The sequence below is a fragment of the Balaenoptera musculus genome, chromosome 5 (genome assembly GCF_009873245.2).
Source record: "Balaenoptera musculus isolate JJ_BM4_2016_0621 chromosome 5, mBalMus1.pri.v3, whole genome shotgun sequence".
NCBI lineage: Eukaryota > Metazoa > Chordata > Mammalia > Artiodactyla > Balaenopteridae > Balaenoptera > Balaenoptera musculus.
In genome coordinates this window covers 18,148,424-18,166,062 of record NC_045789.1, presented here as the reverse complement: position 1 = coordinate 18,166,062, position 17,639 = coordinate 18,148,424, and the positions used below count along the sequence as shown (strand labels likewise).

General features: G+C 35.9%; 1 protein-coding gene across 1 annotated transcript in view; it reads left to right on the top strand.

Annotated features, from left to right (window-relative positions):
- STPG2 (sperm tail PG-rich repeat containing 2) overlaps positions 1-17,639 on the top strand; it is a 344,744-nt gene that overhangs the window by 99,607 nt on the left and 227,498 nt on the right. The window contains exon 6 of the mRNA XM_036853457.1: positions 15,809-15,968. Within this exon, the coding sequence (XP_036709352.1) occupies positions 15,809-15,968 (160 nt within the window). The remainder of the gene's footprint in view (positions 1-15,808; positions 15,969-17,639) is intronic.

Here is a 17,639-nt window from a genome sequence, read left to right as displayed (position 1 = left end):
AAATTGAACTTGTCTTTCTTCTAACCCTGCTCTGGCTTCTGTTTTCTCCATCTGACAAGTGCTTACATTCATTGGCCAGGACAGTGTCACAAGGCCACCCCATCTGGCAGATAGTTATGGGAAGGGAGGCTGGAAATTGGGATTGTGCTAGCAACCAATAATATCTGACTCACCTACTTACAAGCCATGTTGCTTTTGGAAATAATTTCTTTGTGTCAGTTTCCTTGTCTGTGAAATAATGCTGACAAAGAGTATGTACTCAGTAAATGTTAGCTGTTGTTTTGGTCACCTATTGCTGCTTAGCCAATCACCCTAAAATGTAGTGCCTTAAAACAACAACTATTTGTGATTTCCATGATTGCACTAATAGTTACAAATAGGGTTCAATTGCTAAAGACTCAGGGCCCCAAATGACGATGCTTAAATTTACAGTTTATTGCAATAGAAGAATACATATAACAACGGCATTAAGGTACTCTTTGTAATCAAAGGCTGCAAGGGTTCCAGAGAGGCCAGGAGTGAGCTCTAATTGTCTTCCCTCCCTAAGGCCATACCAGGACATGCTTTCTGTCTTGGATCAGAAACCACTGACACATGTGTGGACATCTCAGAACCTGGGAGCTCAAAGTGGAGTCTTGTCAGGATTTCTTATACTCTGCTGGTCATATAGGCATATTCTGTTATACAAGCAGCATCAACTGTAGAACCCTCTAGGAGTCTCACTGAGGCTAGGTGCAAACCAGCAATCTCACTGTTATCAATGAACAATGCTAACAATGCTAGCTGATATAAACCACCCTGAAACTCGTGGGAGTTTTATAATTGCAAAGCAAGACTGTTAATCTTGACTGGGGATCAGTGCCTTGTAGATACTTCAGCAGAAGAGCTCACACCAGTTCCAGACCTGCTGGAATTAACTTTCATAGTACAATGATTCTCTGGGTTTTCTGGACTCAGTTGACAAGTTTTTCTGAGCCGTATGGTATCAGCTGGGATCACTCATCTGGCTGCATTTCAGAATATCCAAGATGGATGCTTTCATTCATACATGAGACATCTTAGCTGGATTGGCTGTAATGACTGGAAGCTGGCTGGACCTCACTTTCCTTCCAGGTAGCTGGACTTGTGTTGAGGCTCTAGAGCTCTGAGACTGCAAATGTAGAGCATGTCATGCCTGTTAAGGCCTAGGCTTGGAAATGGTGCTATCTAACTTCCCCTATATTCTCTTTGTCAAAACAAGTCACAGGGCCAGCCCAGATTCATAGAGGGAAATGGACTCCATCTTCTGGTGGGAGGTAAGGCATGAATATATAGGGATAGGAGGAATTTTTGGTGGCCATCTTTGTAGACAATCTGTCATGACTGTTATTATTCTTGTTGTTATAATTATTGCATTATCATTACTAGAACTACCCTTTAGTCAAAGAAAGCAAGAAAGCATTATCTTGCCTGGACTTCTGAAATAGCCAACTAACAGGTACCTCCACTTCCAATCTTACTCCCTTCTTTTGTCTTCACAGGCAGTAAGATTTATCATCTTAAAATGTTATCTGACAACAAAAGGAGCAACAACCCATTGAATAATGGACAAAAGACTTGAATAGACATTTCTCCAAAGAAGATATACAAATGCCCAATAAACACACAAAAAGATATCCAACACCATTAGTCAGTAGGGAAATGCAAATCAAAATCACTGCAAGATACCACTTCATATCTCCTGGGATTTCTGTAATAAAAAATGGAAAATAACAAGTGTTTGTGGGGATGGGGAGAAATTGGAACCCTTGTACATTGTTAGTTGGAATGTCAAATGGTGTGGCCTCTCTGGAAAACAGTTTGATGATTCCTTGAGAAGCTAAATATAGTATTACCATAGGACCCAGAAATTTTACTTCTAGATGTAAACTCCTCTTCAGAGCCTTTTCACATGCTTTTCACTCTTCCAGGAATGCTGTTCTGACCAATTTTCCCTCTGCAAATGCTTTTCTGTAATAGGAATGCTATTCCATCCATTCTTTCCAGTATAAGCTCCTTCTTGTGTTTAGGTTTCAGTATAAGCAGTCTTTCTTGTCTACCTACCATTGTTACTTTCTAACTTACCATTTTGTATTCTTCATACAAATTGCACTATTTGCAATTTATAATTATTTTTCTGTTAACTGTTATTTGTCTGTCTTTCTCACTGGAATTTTCACTTCATGAGGGCAGAGCTCTGTCTTGTTATACATCCAGGAACCTAGCACATACCTAACACATATCAGGCAATTCAGTTATCTGTGAAAAGAATGAATGGACAACCAAAGGAATTATGTTGTAAAATGTAAAACAGGACATGTTACTATATAATAGGTTAATGAAAATTTAATAGTTTTTCAACCAGTATTCTCATGATCTCTGTAATTACACTTTTGTAGTAATACTCCTTGAAGAATAAAGAGGCTTTAGTTTTACTTACATTCATACTAGTTGTGTTAGAGGTAAATTCCCTAATCTCTAGGATCTTATTTTCCCAGTTGGGCAAACTTGAGTAATGTTGTCTATCTTGCAGGATTTTTTTTTTTTTTAACATCTTTATTGGAGTATAATTGCTTTACAATGGTGTGTTAGTTTCTGCTTTATAACAAAGTGAATCAGTTATACATATACATACGTTCCCATATCTCTTCCCTCTTGCATCTCCCTCCCTCCCACCCTCCCTATCCCACCCTTCTAGCTGGTCACAAAGCACCGAGCTGATCTCCCTGTGCTATGCGACTGCTTCCCACTAGCTATCTATTTTACATTTGGTAGTGTATATATGCCCATATATACACTACCACTCTCTCACGTTGTCCCAGCTTACCCTTCCCCCTCCCCGTGTCCTCAAATGCATTCTCTAGTAGGTCTGCTTCTTTATTCCCATCTTGCCACTAGGTTCTTCATGACCATTTTTTTTTTTTAAGATTCCATATATATGTGTTAGCATATACGGTATTTGTTTCTCTCTTTCTGACTTACTTCACTTTGTATGACAGACTCTGTGTCCATCCACCTCACTACAAATAACTCAATTTTGTTTCTTTTTATGGCTAATATTCCATTGTATACATGTGCCACATCTTCTTTATCCATTCATCTATCCATTCATCTGTCAATGGAAACTTAGGTTGCTTCCATGTCCTGGCTATTGTAAATAGAGCTGCAATGAACATTGTGGTACATGACTCTTTTTGAATTATGGTTTTCTCAGGGTATATGCCCAGTAGTGGGATTGCTGGGTCGTATGGTAGCTCTATTTTTAGTTTTTTAAGGAACCTCCATACTGTTCTCCATAGTGGCTGTATCAGTTTACATTCCCACCAACAGTGTATGAGGGTTCCCTTTTCTCCACACCCTCTCCAGCATTTATTGTTTGTAGATTTTTTGATGATGGCCATACTGACCACTGTGAGATGATATCGCACTGTAGTTTTGATTTGCATTTCTCTAATGATTAATGATGTTGAGTATTCTTTCATGTGTTTGTTGGCAATCTGTATATCTTCTTTGGAGAAGTGTCTATTTAGATCTTCTGCCCAGTTTTGGATTAGGTTGTTTGTGTTTTTGATATTGAGCTGCATGAGCTGCTTGTATATTTTGGAGTTTAATCCTCTGTCAGTTGCTTCATTTGCAAATATTTTCTCCCATTCTGAGGGTTGTGTTTTCATCTTGTTTATGGTTTCCTTTGCTGTGCAAAAGCTTTTAAGTTTCGTTAGGTCCCATTTGTTTATTTTTGTTTTTATTTCCATTTCTCTAGGAGGTGGGTCAAAAAGGATCTTGCTGTGGTTTATGTCATAGAGTGTTCTGCCTAGGTTTTCCTCTAAGAGTTTGATAGTGTCTGGCCTTACACTTAGGTCTTTAATCCATTTTGAGTTTACTTTTGTGTATGGTGTTAGGGAGTGTTCTAATTTCATTCTTTTGCATGTAGCTGTCCAGTTTTCCCAGCACCACTTATTGAAGAGGCTGTCTTTTCTCCGTTGTATATTCTTGCCTCCTTTATCAAAGATAAGGTGACCGTATGTGCGTGGGTTTATCTCTGGGCTTTCTATCCTGTTCCACTGATATCTATTTCTGTTTTTGTGCCAGTACCATACTGTCTTGATTACTGTAGATTTGTAGTATAGTCTGCAGTCCGGGAGCCTGATTCCTCCAGCTCCATTTTTCGTTCTCAAGATTGCTTTGGCTATTCAGGGTCCTTTGTGCTTCCATACAAATTGTGAAATTTTTTATTCTAGTTCTGTGAAAAATGCCAGTGGTAGTCTGATAGGGATTGCATTGAATCTGTAGATTGCCTTGGGAAGTATAGTCATTTTCACAATGTTGATTATTCCAATCCAAGAACATGGTATATCTCTCCATCTATTTGTATCATCTTTAATTTCTTTCACCAGTGTCTTATAATTTTCTGCATACAGGTCTTTTGTCTCCTTAGGTAGGTTTATTCCTAGGTATTTTATTCTTTTTGTTGCAATGGTAAATGGGAGTGTTTTCTTAATTTCACTTTCAGATTTTTCATCATTAGTGTATAGGAATGCAAGAGATTTCTGTGCATTAATTTTGTATCCTGCTACTTTACCAAATTCATTGATTAGCTCTAGTAGTTTTCTGGTAGCATCTTTAGGATTATCTATGTATAGTATCGTGTCATCTGCAAACAGTGACAGTTTTACTTCTTCTTTTCCCATTTGGATTCCTTTTATTTCTTTTTCTTCTCTGATTGCTGTGGCTAAAACTTCCAAAACTATGTTGAATAATAGTGGTGAGAGTGGGCAATCTTGTCTTGTTCCTGATCTTAGTGGAAATGGTTTCAGTTTTTCACCATTAAGGACGATGTTGGCTGTGGGTTTGTCCTATATGGCCTTTATTATGTTGAGGTAAGTTCCCACTATGCCTACTTTCTGGAGGGTTTTTATCATAAATGGGTGTTGAATTTTGTCGAACGCTTTCTCTGCATCTATTGAGATGATCATATGATTTTTCTACTTCATTTTGTTAATATGGTGTATCACATTGATTGATTTGCATATACTGAAGAATCCTTGGATTCCTGGGATAAACCCCACTTGATCATGGTGTATGATCCTTTTAATGTGCTGTTGAATTCTGTTTGCTAGTATTTTGTTGAGGACTTTTGCATCTATGATCATCAGAGATACTGGTCTGTAGTTTTCTTTTTTTGTGACATCTTTGTCTGGTTTTGCTATCAGGGTGATGGTGGCCTCGTAGAATGAGTTTGGGAGTGTTCCTCCCTCTGCTATATTTTGGAAGAGTTTGAGAAGGATAGGTGTTAGCTCTTCTCTAAATGTTTGATAGAATTCGCCTGTGAAGCCATCTGGTCCTGGGCTTTTGTTTGTTGGAAGATTTTTAATCACAGTCTCAATTTCGGTGCTTGTGATTGGTCTGTTCATATTTTCTATTTCTTACTGGTTCAGTCTTGGCAGGTTGTGCATTTCTAAGAATTTGTCCATTTCTTCCAGGTTGTCCATTTTACTGACAGGTAGTTGCTTGCAGTAATCTCTCATGATCCTTTGTATTTCTGCATTGTCAGTTGTTACTTCTCCTTTTTCATTTGTAATTCTATTGATTTGAGTCTTCTCTCTTTTTTTCTTGATGAGTCTGGGTAATGATTTATCAATTTTGTTTATCTTCTTAAAGAACCAGCTTTTAGTTTTATTGATCTTTGCTATCGTTTCCTTCATTTCTTTTTCATTTATTTCTGCTCTGATCTTTATGATCTCTTTCCTTCTGCTGACTTTGGGTTTTTTTTTGTTCTTCTTTCTCTAATTGCTTTAGGTATAAGGTTAGGGTGTTTATTTGAGATGTTTCCTGTTTCTTAAGGTAGGATTGTATTTCTATAAACTTCCCTCTTAGAACTGCTTTTGCTGCATCCCATAGCTTTTGGGTCATCGTGTTTTCACTGTCAGTTGTTTCTAGGTATTTTTTGATTTCCTCTTTGATTTCTTTAGTGATCTGTTGATTATTAAATAGTGTATTGTTTAGCCTCCTTGTGTGTGTATTTCTTACAGATTTTTTCCTGTACTTGATATCTAGTCTCATAGCATTGTGGTCAGAAAAGATACTTGATATGATTTCAATTGTCTTAAATTTACCAAGGCTTGATTTGTGACCCAAGATATGATCTATCCTGGAGAATGTTCCATGGGCACTTGAGAAGAAAGTGTATTCTGTTGTTTGGGATGGAATGTCCTATAAATATCAATTATGTCCATCTTGTTTAATGTTTAATTTTAAAGCTTGTGTTTCCTTATTTATTTTCATTTTGGATGATCTGTCCATTGTTGAAAGTGGGGTGTTAAAGTCCTCTACTATGATTGTGTTACTGTTGATTTCCCCTTTTATGGCTGTTAGTATTTGCCTTATGTACTGAGGTGCTCCTATGTTGGGTGCATAAATATTTACAATTGTTATATCTTCTTCTTGGATTGATCCCTTGATCATTATGTAGTGTCCTTCTTTGTCTCTTGTAATAGTGTTTGTTTTAAAGTCTATTTTGTCTGATATGAGAATTGCTACTCCACCTTTCTTTTGATTTCCATTTGCATGGAATATCTTTTTCCATCCCCTCACTTTCAGTCTGTATGTGTCCCTAGGTCTGAAGTGGGTCTCTTGTAGACAGCATATATACAGGTCTTGTTTTTGTATCCATTCAGCCAGTCTATGTCTTTTGGTTGGAGTATTTAATCCGTTTACATTTAAGGTAATTATCAATATGTATGTTCCTATTACCATTTTCTTAATTGTTTTGGGTTTGTTATTGTAGGTCTTTTCCTCCTCTTGTGTTTCCTGCCTAGAGAAGTTCCTTTAGCATTTGTTGTAATGCTGGTTTGGTGGTGCTGGTTCAAAAATGCTGGTTTTGAATTCTCTTAGCTTTTGCTTGTCTGTAAAGTCTTTAATTTCTCCTTCAAATCTGAATGAGATCCTTGCTGGGTAGAGTAATCTTGGTTGTAGGTTTTTTCCTTTCATCTCTTTAAATATGTCAGGCCACTCCCTTCTGACTTACAGAGTTTCTGCTGAAAGATCAGCTGTTAACCTTATGGGGATTCCCTTGCATGTTATTTGTTGTTTTTCCCTTGCTGCTTTTAATATTTTTTGTTTGTATTTAATTTTTGATAGTTTAATTAGTATGTGTCTTGGCGTGTTTCTCCTTGGATTTATCCTATATGGGAATCTCTGTGCTTCCTGGACTTGATTAACTCTTTCCTTTCCCGTATTAGGGAAGTTTTCAACTATAATCTCTTCAAATATTTTCTCAGTCCCTTTCTTTTTCTCTTCTTCTCTGGGACCCATATAATTTGAATGTTGGTTCATTTAATATTGCCCCAGAGGTCTCAGAGACTGTCCTCAGTTCTTTTCATTGTTTTTTCTTTATTCTGCTCTGCAGTAGCTATTTCCACTATTTTATCTTCAGGTCACTTGTCCGTTCTTCTGCCTCAGTTATTCTGCTATTGATCCCTTCTAGAGAATTTTTAATTTCATTTAGTGTGTTGTTCATGATTGCTTGTTTGCTCTTTAGTTCTTCTAGGTCCTTGTTAAACGTTTCTTGTATTTTCTCCATTCTATTTCCGAGATTTTGGATCATCCTTACTATCATTTTTCTGAATTCTTTTTCAGGTAGACTGCCTATTTCCTCTTCATTTGTTAGGCTTGGTGGGTTTTTACCTTGCTCCTTCATCTGCTGTGTGCTTCTTTGTCTTCTCATTTTGCTTAACTTACAGTGTTTTGGGTCTCCTTTTTGCAGGCTGCAGGTTCGTAGTTCCCGTTGATTTTTAGTGTCTGCCCCCACTGGCTAAGGTTGGTTGAGTGGGTTGTGTAGGTTTCCTGGTGGAGGGGACTGGTGCCTGTGTTCTGGTGAATGAGGCTGGATCTTGTCTTTCTGTATTTAAATAATCAGTTTAAGTCCATGGCATAGTGTTAGGTGCTATATGCATGCTATTCCATTATGTGCAAATATCAGTTCTTGAAAAGTATCTTGTATTTGAAAGAGATACAGAAAGGACAAAAGTTATGGATGGCATTCATCAGTCTATCTTTATAGTCCCATCCATTCAATTAATATTATTGAAGTATGATAATATGTGTTAAAAGTGTGGTAAAGCTGATTTTTTCCTTCTTCTCAAAATTACTACCACCATGACTCTTAGCCTTTGCCAATGTATTTTCTTTATATTTTATAGTTTTTGTAGAAAGAGATAGAAGGGCTTCTAGTTGTACAAGATGGATTGAATCCATGCTTATGTCATAGCTTCCTCCCTCTATTAGTTTGCTAGGACTGTCATAACTAAGTACCACAGACTGAGTGGCATAAAGAAAATAAATTTATTTTCTCAGAGTTCTGGAGGCTAGAAGTCTGAGATTAAGATGTTGGCAGTGATTTTTTTCTGAGGTCTCTCTCCTTGGTTTGTAAATGGCTGTCTTCATCCCATGGTCTTTCCTCTGTGCATGCTCACATCTGTGCCCAAATTTCCTCTTTTCATAAAGACACCAGTAGCACTAAATTAAGGCCCATTCTAAAGACCTCATTTTAAATTAATGACCTCTTTAAAGGCCTTATCTCCAAATTCAGTTACATTCTGAGATACTGGGGTATTGACCATTTATAAGTATGGACTTTAAATGTGTTCTGATTAAAATGCACAAACGTATAATATTTATTTATATATTTCTATATTTAATACACACATATTTAATATACACATAAATTTGAGGCAGTCACAAAAACTTGAACTCTGAATAAAAATTCAGATGAATTAAATAACTGCTGATTTTTTTTAAGATAGAAAAATGGTTTTGTGGTTATGTTAAGAGTCCCTTTATTTTAGAGATACATCCCGAAGTATTCATTGATGAAATTATATGATAGTTTAGACTTGCCTCTGCATCATTAGAGTGAGAATTGGGGAGGTTGGGAGAATTGGGGAGGCTGTGTTTCTTTATTGTGCATGAGAATCTTCTATGAGGATTAGAAAACACATATGGATGTGAGTTGAGGATTATTCACCTTGGGTGATATGTATGTGGAAATTTCTTGTACTATTCTCTCCATTTTTTTTTTAATTTGTCATAATTAAAAGTAAAGGCAGGAACGAAATGGAGAGTTTAAGTAAAAGCTTATATACAGAATGGGGAGAAAGTTCCAGGCAGCTTTCCCACTCACCTAAATTGTCAGCCAGACTTGAGAAAAGACTGACCTTTGGGGGCCTGCTAATACAAAGGCTGAGTTGTGATTCCATCACAACATAATTAAGTACAATAGATTTCAAGTCACATCTGTTCTTTTCTTTTTTTTAAGTTTGTTTTTTTTTTTTTTGATATGGACCATTTTAAAAGTATTTACTGAATTGCTTACAATATTGCTTCTGTTTTTATGTTTTGGTTTTTTGGCTGCAAGGCATATGGGATCTTAGCTCCCTGATCAGGGGTCGAACATGGACCCCCTGCATTGGAAGGCAGTCTTGACCACTGGACTACCAGGGAAGTCCCTCAGGTCACATCTATTCTTGTGTGAAATTTTCAATCAGTTTTATTTAGAGACTCACCCTTACGTCTGAATGAAGAGCAAGGGATCACCAGACAGACATTTGAGGAAACCCTCCAATGTGAAACACAAACACAAACAAACAAAAAGCCAACATCAGTGAAACTCGAAGGAAACAGATAACAGAACAAAATTATAAATAATTAAAATTATAATTAATATCCACAGAAACATGGAGGATAATGCATGTGTGAATAAAGAAGATTTAGAGAATAAGAAAGATAACTTGAAAATTAAAAATGTGATTACAGAATTTAAATGATAGAACGTGAGCTGAAAGAAATACCTGACAGCCTGGTGTCACTGTTGTCCTTATTGACGTGAAGGGGACTCTGAAACTCTAGGGAAAAATGGCAGTTACGGAACCAGTGGAAAGTGACTGTACCTGGATGAGGCCCAGCAGTGTGAGTTTTAAACTGTTTCAGGGCCTCAGTCCTGACTGCACATTAGCATTAACCAGGAAGCTTTTAATTCCTGCACACCATCTGATCAAATGAATGATTATACCCTAGTTTTTAAAGACAGGCCCATTTTTATTAGCTTGCACATGAAAAAAATGCCATAAACAACATGCCTCAATAATCTTTAACTTCTGTTCCCAAGGTAGGATACTTTCAAGATCTGGGCCTTCTACCTTAAGATGGACGTGCTTAACAAAAAAAGCTGTAGTAGTGACCCATTTTTGGCTGAGCTGTGTTTCTTTCTTGTGCATGAGAATCTTCTGTGAGGCTTGGTCAAAGTGCAGATTCCTGGGCCCAACAAGATTCTAATTCACCAGATCTCAGATGAGACACTGGGAGGCCATGTACTTAATAGGTTGGTATCAATGCAGGTGTTTTGTTGATCACAGTGTGGAAAAGCAGGATAAATATTACAGCATTTTCAGCCTGTGCCTAGGGTTTGGTCTTTGTAAAGTCTTTTTATCTTCTTTATATTGTCATAAACAGAGACCTGCCTTTCAGTGGTCAGTGTCTCACAATCCTATTTTGGAGCTTATTTTTAATTGGCTTATTAAATCCTAAGTCTAACTTTTTAGAAGTAAGGACCTGATTTTACTGCTCTATTTTATTTTAGTGAAGCAAAGTTCAGTAATATTAGGAACTTTATGGAAAAACAGAAGAAAAGGAATAGGAAGTGTTCACTGAAGGGGTCAAGATTTCATTTCGTCTTTTATGCAAAATAGTTCTCAAGACTAAGTACACTCACTTATCTCATTATTCACACTTAGTCTTTTCCCTATGCTCCATAGTAATGACCACTTAGACAGGTGTTGAAAACAGTAGGAAAGTAGTCCCTGTTTGTCAGTAGCTAATAATTTTTTATCATGCCTTCCTATACAGAGAGAAGATAGATATAGCATATCTGAAAAGTTCAAGAAAACAGATTACCGTCATGTATTTGAATATTTATCCATATTTCTGTATTTGATACATATTTCATATGTTTATATAAACACAGAATTATGCAGAAGTTTCTTTTCTTCTAAGTGTAACTATCTACAAGTTCATAGGTAAAAAACAATCTTACATGCATGACCAAAGTGAATCTTTTCTATCAGCTATCAAATAATTGCATTAATTTGTTCATTTGAGACAACGTAACATGGACTTTGCATAAATTTTTAGAATATAATTTATTTATAAGAAGAGGTATTTCTGTATAAGAATTTCTCCTAAAGAATTGTTCAAATTATTATTATTTTTTATTATAATGATAGGTATTTTACTATAATTAGAAATGGGTAATGCTCTTATTTGGGGGCACATTAGTTCCCAGAGGAATGTATCTCTAAAATCGTTATATGGTCAGTGAAAATGCAATGCATGCATTCATCCATTCTTCTAACAAGTATTTGCTGAGCGCCTACTATGCCCCAGCTACTCTGCTATACTCTAAAGATACAGCAGCCAACAAAACAAAACAAAACAAAAAAACAACTGCCCTCTTGGAGCTTATAACATAGCAGGAAATCATATTTTGGATAGTAAAAAACAATAAGGTTGAAAAATAGGTAGGAGAGGGGACAGGAATTGTTTGGAGGAGGCAACGAAATTTTATGTTGGGTTGCCTGGAAATGACTCATTGAGAAGGTAACGTCGAGTAGTGAACTGACTGAATTGAAAGAGTGAGTCCTGGAGTTATCTAGGAGAACATTCCAAGCAAAGAGAATGTTAAGTGCAAAGGTTTTGAGGTGAATATATGACTGATCTTTTTGGGAAACAGAGTGGATGAGTGGAGAGAGTAGTAGGTTAGGTGGTTAGAGTGGTAATAGTGTGTCTGGGGGTGAAATTCATTTCATATTAAGGACCTTGGTTTTTTGCCAGAAGTGAGATTGGAAGCCATTGGTTGGGTTCGAGAAGGGGAGTGGTGCAATCTGACCAAGGGTTTTAACTGGATCCATCACTAGTTTCTGTGTTGGAAACAGACTGAAGATGGGCAATGGTGGAAGCAAGGGAGGCAGTTAGCAAGATTTCACAGTAATCTGGGTAAGAGATCGTGGCTTGGATCAGAGTATTTGTGGAGGTGGAGCGACATGGTTGGATTTGCCTATATTGTTATGATATAGGTGATAGGATTTGCTGATAGAATTTCATTATACATCCAAGTTATAAGCCAAGTATTTAATTCATAAATTAAGGAATAATTCTTTCAACTATAGAAAAGTAGGGGAGATATTATATGAAGCAGAAGATTTAAATCTATCTTTTTTATACTATGAAAGGTACTTTATCAAGGTAGTTAAAATATTTGATGATGACTAAATAGTACTTCTATATATATATTTACATTTTATTAGCAAGATAATTAAAACTCAATCCCAATGTTTACTGAATTAATTTTTATCTTTTGTAAAATATCTAGTTAAAAGCTTAATGTCTTACATCTAACATTTGTAGTTAAAAGAAAATATATCCTAAAGCTTATTTGTTGGAAACAAAGCAGTCTACTGATTAACAGAAATTTGAAAAGACAGTAAAATATTTTTTAGAAACGAGCTGGTTGTATAAAGTTAAATGGAAGAAATATAGAAACTACTTTTATTCATTGTAGTGTCTAAATCACGTGAAGAACTAGATAATTTTTTTATGAGCTCTATCAGTAGGGGGCAGCAAAGTTTCAAGTAGTGTGTTTTCAGGTTCCTGGGAGGCTTTGCTAAGGAAAATTTCCCTTTTTTTTGTTGTTCTTGTTGTTGCTGTTGCTCTTAAGAAGTTTGTTCTGGCTTGCTTTTTAATGAAGTGCTTTGGTAATGTCACTTAAAAGCCCTGTAGCTTTTGTTCAGATATTTAGCCAACTGTTCCCTTAGGCGCTGTAGATGCTTTCTTAATGAGCGTATGTATTTCTTTCTTTCTGTAATTTAGGGAGTTCCAGGGCCAGGAAAATATGACATTAAAAGTCAATTTCAGAAGAATGAAAGTATGTCATCAAACATAAATGATGCATCACCTGCTTTTCTTTCTCAATCCCGGGTAATGTTCTACAGTTATTTCATATTTAGTGTATAATAAGTATAATGCGATGCCAGCAACAAATCCAGTGGTGTTAGGGAGATTATAAAAAGAGAAGTGGTATTTAAGCAAATTAGGAACAGATGCAGCCTGGGCAAATCATATTGCCAGAAATGTGGGTAAAAGGAAATGACTTAAGATTACAATATTAACAATAATATGCAAAGATGAATATTCAAATTGAAATTATTTATTAAACATTGTCTACTAAGCAAATTTGCTTATGTGGAAGTTCAGTTTAGCTTATAAGAGATTTTAGTCTGAGTTTTAAAATATACTTTACTAATGAATATATGAAGTGTTGACGTGTAATCTATGAGGACATGCATATCTTTTGGAGAAGGTTCTGAAGGCTCTCTGGAGCCTAGCCGTAAATTATATCTAAAACTGCCACTGGGGCCTTTATTAGTGATGTGAGAGTCTATTTCACAGTAATCCTGTTCTCCAAGGTCTATATTGAGGGGACTTGAAGGTATCTAAGATATTCCTAAGGCAAGAACATTATAATACTAGCAAACCTTTATAATGTCGCAGTTGCCAGATCAAGTCGTTGTGATATTTAACCAATTGTACTATGTAAAGCTCTGATTATCTTATTTAACTTGGGAAGGTTATTAACCTTCAGATGACTACAGCGGGCTACTTTAGTTTCATTGTACTTAAGAGGCAACTCCTTGGAGACAGATAGATTGCAGGTATATTTTGGAGACAGAGTTAACATGACTTTTTAATGGGTTAGATGTTGTGGTGAGGGACTAGGAAGAATCAAGAATGAACAGCAGGTTTCTGCCTTGAGCAACTTGATAGTTCTTAAGGTGCTACACAGAATGGATGTGAGGGAGTGGGATATTGTGTGTGTGCCCTTGATTTTTAAAAATACCATTTTTACAACTAGAACTCTCAGTTTTTATGCTATTCCTGTTCATCTGATATATAGTCCTAATGTGACATTACTTGGCGCCAATTATAATATTTTAAATATATTTTCAGAAATGAAAAAGAATATGATACCAATTTTGCTTAAGAGGACCATGAGGAAAAGAATCATGGTTCTGGGGTGAAAAATATGGAGGAGTTAAAACCAACAGGACTGCCTGCTAGGGGTAGTGTTAGTGTTTAGCTGAATATGAATAGATTTATTAATGATTATGATTGAAAAAGCAATAATGAAATTAACAAGGTGGACTTAGAACACAATTTTTGGTTTATAAGATTAAAGACATGTTATGTTATTGGGATACTTATTTTAGTCTTGACTTAAGGAGTTGTCTGGTATTTTATTTAAATGCATTGAATTTTCTTATGTCTTCAACTATTAATTTTTAAAACATAAGATTTCCTTTATAATAATGGTTCTCAACTCTTGCTGCATATTAGAATATTTTGGGAAATTTTAATACATTCTGATACCCAGTTGCTTTCTTTCTTGTCTCCCAGATTGATTCAACTGGTCCAGAATAGGACCCAGGCACCAATACTTTTTTTAACTCCTCAAGTAATTCTGTATGCAGCCAGGGTTGAGTATTACCATTTAAAAACATTGACTCAGCATTTAAATAATAAGATAGTACTTAAGAAGGCTTTGGAAATGTTCCTACATGAAAGGAGGCTAAAAGCAATATCTGAGCCTAGACTAGGTTATGAATTAGAGGGGAAAAATGCATTAGAGGTATAATTAGATCAACTGACAGATTTGGAATATGAATGGTACATTAGATAAAAGTCTTATATCATTGATACATTTAAGAAAATACACGTAAGAAAATATCCCTATTTTTAATAAATACACACTAAAGTATTTAGGGGTAAAGGGCCACAACACACGTAACTTTCCATTAAATGGTTCTATATATATGCGTGCTTGTGTGTGTATGTGTGTGTGTGTGTGTGTGTGTGTAGAGAGACAGAGAGAGGGAGGAACGGACATACAAACAGAGAGAAAGACAGAAATAGAGTGGGCAAATGAAAAAAGTGAATGGCATAACATGTTAACAGGTGCATCTGGGTAATCATTGCACAGGTATTTTCTGCATTATTTTTATTCATAAATTTGAATGTTCCAATTTTTAAATTAATTCTAAATAAAAAAGTTAAAAAAATAGATTATTCAATGCTATATTTCATAAGATTTCATAATTTACATATAGATACATGTATATTTAATATCAATCAGTTAAATATTATAAGTTTGTAATAAGTAAGCTTATTATAAGTTTATAAAATAATAACTTTAATATTATAAGTTAAAGTGGATTTATATACCACTTGAATCTAAGATTGTTTTCTTAAGGTAGCTAATGGTATTGTTGAGTTAATTGAATATATATGTTGAGGAACTTTGTCAATTCGTGTGTAATTTTATTACATAGAAGAAACCATGTTACATCATGTAGTTTTTCTTTATTATCTTAACTTGCAGAATATTTTAAATGTGAAGATTGTCCACACACTATCATCTGAATCTCATATTGAGCTGATTTCCTTTGAAAAGTCTTTCTGGCTTAGTGAAGTACATAATGCATTACTGTATTAATATATAGATGATTTTTCTAAAAGTATATATTTTATGTTTTGATAGATATAAGATCTTAACTCATCTACATTTTCTTCACTCCATTAAGAAATAAACTCCAGATGTTATACTACTAAGAAAGCAGCTTTTAACTCACAAAATATCAAAACGTACCATAGTTTCTCACTGGCATATTTTCTTGTTCTTCACTAGAGGTTTATCCCTATGAAATCAATCACCCCAGCTCCTGGTGCATATAATGAATCTCGAACTGCTTTCAAGCCCTTGAAGAAAACACCAGGACTGAAAAATACCTCATTTGGTCAAAGTGCTGCTCGATTCACACAAGACTCTAGGACAGAGAAAATGCCAGGTTAGCCATGAATTCATATGTATCTACTCTTTAGCTTTATGCAACTTAATATTCTTAAAATGGATGCACCAGAAAGTACAATTTTCTGTTCTATGGGTGGTGTTGTCATTTTAAGTCAACATTTTTTTAAGCATTGACTCTACACTAAACACAGATAGATAAAATAATGTACAGTTTTAGTAAGATTTTAATTTAACTTGTCACATCTCTTAGTTGTAATTTTCTATTGTTTTCCTTTTTTCAATAAATTTCCTAATTTTCCCTTGGTGGGTGAACATATATGTTAATTATGTGGTCACTGCCAGTAATATAACTTATGATATTCAGTTTTGTTAAAATTTTATTTTGGGGATATCCAATCACATGTTCTAGTATTCTCAGTGGGTATTCTAGTATACAGTGGGTAATCTAAAACTATAACACAAAAATAACATATAATGACTAGCACATAGGTTGTTTGCTGATGTATAACAAACTCAGTGGCTTAAAAAAACAGACTTTTTCTATCATATCCCATTAATCTGTGGGACTGCTACAAGGCAGAGTTCAGATGGAACTGTTATTCAGAGTGCATGCATAGCTCAAGCATTGCTGCCCCAGGGTAGTTGGTCTTTTCACATGGTAGCTCAGGGCTCCATGAGACCTGGCAGGAAGCTGCAAGACTTCTTATGACCTACCCTCAGAAATTCCAGGACATCACTTTCTGTTAGTCAATCAAGTGGCACAGGGTAGCCTATATTGAAAAGAAGGACATGAAACTTCATCTTTCAATGACAAGGGTAGCAAGGAATTTGTGGCCATCTTTAATCTGCTATAGATTACCCTCTGGCTACAAAATATTTTCATTTTTCCTACATGCCTTCTCAAGGCCTCCAAAGTATTAGGCAAGTATGGTATAATCTTAAAGACCAGGATCTTGTTATCTAAGTCAGGTGTAGGTGCAGGTGGGGATTCTTGGGTGTGGTACTTCAGATCATCTTGTATATCTCTCTTCTCTATCAGAAGAGCTGTGAACTACAGATACAAGTTATCTCCTCCATATATTCAACACATAGTGGTGGGAGAGAGATAGGATAATAATACTAGAAACTCCTATTCAAAAAAGAGAGAAAACTGGAGGCCCACAGTATTACCAAATCAAAGTTGGGTCCACTTGCCCGTGTGCAGTAAAAGCCAATCTACTGACATGGGGTTGTGGTGAAGGAAAGTGAAACATTTACTGCAGGGCACCAAGCAAGGAATCTGGGTACCTAGTGCTCAAAAGGCCCAAACTCCCCAGTGGCTTTCAGGGAAAGGTTTTTAAAGACAGGGTGAGGGAGGGGAATTGTGGGGTGCGTGATCAGCTCATGGACATTCTTCTGATGGGTTAGTTGTGAGGTAATCGGGAATCAACATCATCAACCTTCTGTTTCCAACTGATCTGGGGTCTACCTGTTTGTGGGCAGCATACAGTTAACTTCTTCCGCCTGGTGGAGGTTTCAGTATCTGCAAAACAGCTCAAAGGACATGGCTCAGGATGTTATCTATAGCCTTTGAGGAGGAACTAAAAGTGCTTGACTTTGTTTAATGGCTAAAATATTATTATTTTGTCTTGCTTGACTGTTTTCCTTTCTTTCTGCATTTTCTCCCTTCTCTGATTAAATTTATTCTTTGGAACTTGGGGAAGGCCTA